Raw genomic sequence first — 5,059 nt, 5'->3', positions numbered from 1 at the left:
TCAGGTATGGTACCAGGCCTGTAGAAGGTTCAGGTATGGTACCAGGCCTGTAGAAGGTTCTGGTACCAGGCCTGTAGAGGGTTCAGGTATGGTACCAGGCCTGTAGAGGGTTCAGGTATGGTACCAGGCCTGTAGAGGGGTCAGGTATGGTACCAGGCCTGTAGAGGGTTCAGGTATGGTACCAGGCCTGTAGAGGGGTCAGGTGTGGTACCAGGCCTGTAGAGGGTTCAGGTATGGTACCAGGCCTGTAGAGGGGTCAGGTATGGTACCAGGCCTGTAGAGGGTTCAGGTATGGTACCAGGCCTGTAGAGGGTTCAGGTATGGTACCAGGCCTGTAGAAGGTTCAGGTATGGTACCAGGCCTGTAGAAGGTTCAGGTATGGTACCAGGCCTGTAGAAGGTTCTGGTACCAGGCCTGTAGAAGGTTCAGGTATGGTACCAGGCCTGTAGAGGGTCCAGGTATGGTACCAGGCCTGTAGAAGGTTCTGGTACCAGGCCTGTAGAAGGTTCAGGTATGGTACCAGGCCTGTAGAGGGGTCAGGTGTGGTACCAGGCCTGTAGAAGGTTCAGGTATGGTACCAGGCCTGTAGAGGGGTCAGGTATGGTACCAGGCCTGTAGAAGGTTCAGGTATGGTACCAGGCCTGTAGAGGGTTCAGGTATGGTACCAGGCCTGTAGAGGGGTCAGGTTAAGGTAGGGCCCCCCCGTGTTGGGTGGAGGGCGAGTCCAGGCTCTCGTCCTGACAGGAACGTCTCTCCCTGGTGGGAGTGCTAGGCTCGTGACTTGCATATTACACACACCCCTGAATTCACACCTTTATGCTAAGTTACATCTGGCAAAATGTTCTGTTAGTGCTGAATATTTCAGTGTAGACGCACTTAATATCATCATCATCACATAGGACTGGATCTTCAAGAAGTAGGCAGGAGTTCAAGCCAGCACACACACACGCGCGCAGACACGCGCACACACACACACGCGCACACACACGCGCACACACCAAACGACCTCAAAGACAATTCTGCGACCCTCGGTTTAGGGACGTTTCTTTCTTTCTTTTAAGAAATAAAAATGTACATCTTTGAAGTATTAAATATAAACACCTTAGTCTTAAAAAAAAGAATCTCTTTCTCTGCAGGGCGCCGGTCGTGACCATCGCTCGTCCTTCCTGTGCTAGGAGAGTCTCTCTCTGTCTCAAAGACTGCATTTCCCACGCTGCTCTGCTCCGTCTGTGACCGTCCCGTCTAGATGATGTCACAGGAGCGGGGTTCTGCTTGCGGTTCTGGGGCCCGGTGGGCCTCGCAGGGCGTCGGCGCAGCGGGACTCTCCTCCCCGGGGGGGGTGAGGGGGGGCGACGGCGGGGTCTCCCCCTCCTGGTCCTCGGCCTCCATGTCCTCGCACGCCGGTGGGGCCCCGCCCGGCCCCTCCGGGCCGCTCCGAGGCCGGGGCGGGGGCCGGGGTCGGGCTTGGTCCTGCATCGGGCGCCCGAACCCCTCGCTCTCCGGCGGAGTCTGACCGGGCGTCCCGCCACGGAGCTCCTCCCCCCCCGAACAGTCCATGGCCTCGCCGCCGTCTCCGTCGCCGGGCGCCATGGGAGACCAGCTCTCCTCCTCCTCCTCCTCCCTCCCCTCCCCTCGGCTGCGGTACGGAGGGATGTCAGTCACGGCGTACTTCTTGGCCCAGCCTTCGCTCGCCGGCAGCCCCTGGTTGCTCTTGGAGGCGGCGGCGGGGGCGGGGCAGAGGGCGTCGGAGAGGAGAGGCATCTGTGGCGAGGCGGGGAGGGAGCGGCAGAGGCGGCCCAGCAGCTCCTGCCAGACGGGCGGGTCCTGCTGCTGCCACGGCGCCGGGGGGCGGGGCTGGCGGGCGCGCAGGTCGAACATCAGCGAGAACACCGACTTGCTGGGCATGTCGAAGAACTTGACCTTGCCGCCGCGCAGGTCCTCGCGGGCGTTGAAGGGGTTGATGGGCTTGCGGGCGCCGGGCCACAGCGGGTGGGCGGGGCGGAGGGCGGGGTCGTCGTCGGGGGCCTTCCTGCCGGGCTTGCGGGAGAAGACGTCCGATTGGCTGCGGGAGAGCCAGATGTTCCGGCGGGGGCGGGGCGACTTGGGCGGGATCTTGTCGTCCTGGAGACCCAGCGGGTTTAACCTCTTCATGCCCTGGAGCTTCTCCCCCGGTCCTGAAGAGGGGCGAGGGGGGGGGGGGAGTCAAACACAAACTTAGATCCCACAGACTTTTGTTATACTTTCTCAGTGTAGTACAAAATCCAACCAGCAGGTGGCGATAGAGACAGAGACCTGCAGGACAGGGAGAGGGAGCGAGAGAGAGAGCATAGAGAGATCAGAGAGAGAGCATAGAGAGCAGAGAGAGAGAGAGAGCATAGAGAGATCAGAGAGAGATCAGAGAGAGAGAGAGAGCATAGAGAGAGCAGAGAGAGGGAGCAGAAAGAGAGTGCAGAGAGAGAGAGAGAGAGAGAAAGTGGCACAATACAAATTGAAGAAACTATGTGACTAAACATCTGAGGACAAATCTAGGAGCGCAACGACGACCCAGTCAGACGAACGACAACAAAACCCAGTCAGACCGGGCCGGGCCAGCACCGCTCGACCCAGAACAAAACCCAGTCAGACCGGGCCGGGCCAGCACCACTCGACCCAGAACAAAACCCAGTCAGACCGGGCCGGGCCAGCACCGCTCGACCCAGTTAAACCTCAACACAGCAGCTGACCAATGGTGGGTAAATGATTTGGAGCGTTGGAGGCTCTGGTCCTGGTCAGGTGACCCGCGGAGCGTTGGAGGCTCTGGTCCTGGTCAGGTGACCCGCGGAGCGTTGGAGGCTCTGGTCCTGGTCAGGTGACCCGCGGAGCGTTGGAGGCTCTGGTCCTGGTCAGGTGACCCGTGGAGCGTTGGAGGCTCTGGTCCTGGTCAGGTGACCCGCGGTGTTCCCATGCGCTCGCCGGGGAGATGATTGCAATCAAAGCCCTCTATAGTTGGATGAACATGAGGAAACAGGAGCCCGGCCAGGCGATGAGGACGCCACGCACAGCGCCATCAGAGCAGGGACAGGGGGGCGGAGTCTAACACCACCGACACGCTGACCCCCGCGGGGCACACACAGGTCACAGACCAGTCCTAGTCCAGTCCTAGACCAGGCCCAGACCAGTCAGACCAGTCCTAGACCAGTCCTAGACCAGTCCTAGACCAGTCCTAGTCCAGTACTAGACCAGTCCTAGACCAGTCCTAGACCAGTCCCAGACCAGTCCCAGCCCAGTCCCAGACCAGTCCCAGACCAGTCCCAGCCCAGTCCCAGACCAGTCCCAGACCAGTCCTAGACCAGTCAGACCAGTCCTAGACCAGTCCTAGACCAGTCCCAGACCAGTCCCAGACCAGTGCTAGACCAGTCAGACCAGTCCCAGACCAGTCCTAGACCAGTCCTAGACCAGTCCTAGACCAGTCCTAGACCAGTCCGAGACCAGTCCTAGACCAGTCAGACCAGTCCTAGACCAGTCCTAGACCAGTCAGATCAGTCAAAGACCAGTCCTAGACCAGTCCCAGACCAGTCCTAGACCAGTCAGATCAGTCAAAGACCAGTCCTAGACCAGTCCTAGACCAGTCAGACCAGTCCTAGACCAGTCCCAGACCTGTACTAGACCAGTCCTAGACCAGTCAGACCAGTCCTAGACCAGTCCTAGACCAGTCCTAGACCAATCCAAGACCAGTCCTAGACCAGTCAGATCAGTCAAAGACCAGTCCTAGACCAGTCCTAGACCAGTCAGACCAGTCCTAGACCAGTCCCAGACCTGTACTAGACCAGTCCTAGACCAGTCAGACCAGTCCTAGACCAGTCCTAGACCAGTCCTAGACCAGTCCCAGACCAGTCAAACCAGTCCTAGACCAGTCCTAGACCAGTCCTAGACCAGTCCCAGACCAGTCCTAGACCAGTCAAACCAGTCCTAGACCAGTCCTAGACCAGTCCCAGACCAGTCCCAGACCAGTCAGACCAGTCCCAGACCAGTCCTAGACCAGTCCTAGACCAGTCCTAGAGCAGTCCTAGAGCAGTCCCAGACCTCAGTGGCAGGGCAGGTTTTGGGAGAGGTAGTAGGCCTGGACACTGGACATATTAGACCTGATCTGGGCACGCCGCACGCAGACAGACAGACAGACAGACAGACAGACAGACAGACAGACAGACAGACAGACAGATAGAACTGGAGAGAAAGACAGAAAGGAATCAGGAAGGAGAGAGAGAGAGGGAGAGAGAGAGAGAGAGGGAGAGAGAGAGAGAGAGAGAGAGAGAGAGAGAGAGAGAGAGAGGGAGAGAGGGAGAGAGAGAGAGGGAGAGAGGGAGAGAGGGAGAGAGAGAGAGAGAGAGAGAGAGAGAGAGAGAGAGAGAGAGAGGGAGAGAGAGAGAGAGAGAGAGGGAGAGAGGGAGAGAGAGAGAGAGAGAGGTACTGGTAGTGGTAGTTAGATTACTGGTAGGTAGATTACACCTCCTTCTCCATTCCAGGAAATCACCGGTCCACTGAACATGGAAACCTGAGAGTCAAGTCATACGAAACCATGGAGGAGTGTGTGTGTGTGTGTGTGTGTGTGTGTGTGTGTGTGTGTGTGGCACTGTGATAGGATAGTGTGATGTGTGTGAGATTTCTAAGCTGTAAACATGCAGCTGTAATAGCAGCACTACTACGCCCCCCCCCACACACACACACACACACACACACACACACGCAGGAGCGTCACCTTTGCTCAGGCTCCTCCTGTCGTGGTCTCTCTCCCTCTCGGCCTCGTCCTCTCTCAGCCGGTCCAGCTGGGTCTCCAGCCTCCTCTCCAGCTCTGGGAAGGACGGACGCTGCGCCGGGTCCATCTGGGGGGGGGAGGAGAGAGAGAGAGAGAGAGAGAGAGAGAGAGGAGAGAGAGAGAGAGAGGGTGATGTGGTGTGTGTGCATGAGAGGGTGATTTGTTGATGTGTGTGTGTGAGTGAGAGAGAGAGGGGGGGGGGGGGGTTGGTGATGTGTGTGTGTGAGTGAGAGAGAGAGAGAGGGGGGTGCAGACAGGCCTGGCAGG

At 58.5% G+C, this 5,059-nt stretch overlaps 1 protein-coding gene across 1 annotated transcript in view; it reads right to left on the bottom strand.

Annotated features, from left to right (window-relative positions):
- Positions 1 to 227: 227 nt before the first annotated feature.
- Positions 228 to 5,059, bottom strand: part of tesk2 (testis associated actin remodelling kinase 2) — a 21,112-nt gene continuing 16,280 nt past the window's right edge. The window contains exons 7-8 of the mRNA XM_084458324.1: positions 4,736 to 4,859; positions 228 to 2,174 (exon numbers count right to left, since the gene is read on the bottom strand). Of these exons, the coding sequence (XP_084314450.1) occupies positions 1,243 to 2,174; positions 4,736 to 4,859 (1,056 nt within the window). The 3' untranslated portion in view covers positions 228 to 1,242. The remainder of the gene's footprint in view (positions 2,175 to 4,735; positions 4,860 to 5,059) is intronic.

This window comes from Borostomias antarcticus (assembly GCF_949987555.1).
Source record: "Borostomias antarcticus genome assembly, chromosome: 24".
Taxonomy (NCBI): Eukaryota; Metazoa; Chordata; class Actinopteri; order Stomiiformes; family Stomiidae; genus Borostomias; species Borostomias antarcticus.
The sequence above is the reverse complement of the archived record's forward strand: the minus strand, read 5'-3'. Positions and strand labels throughout refer to the sequence as shown.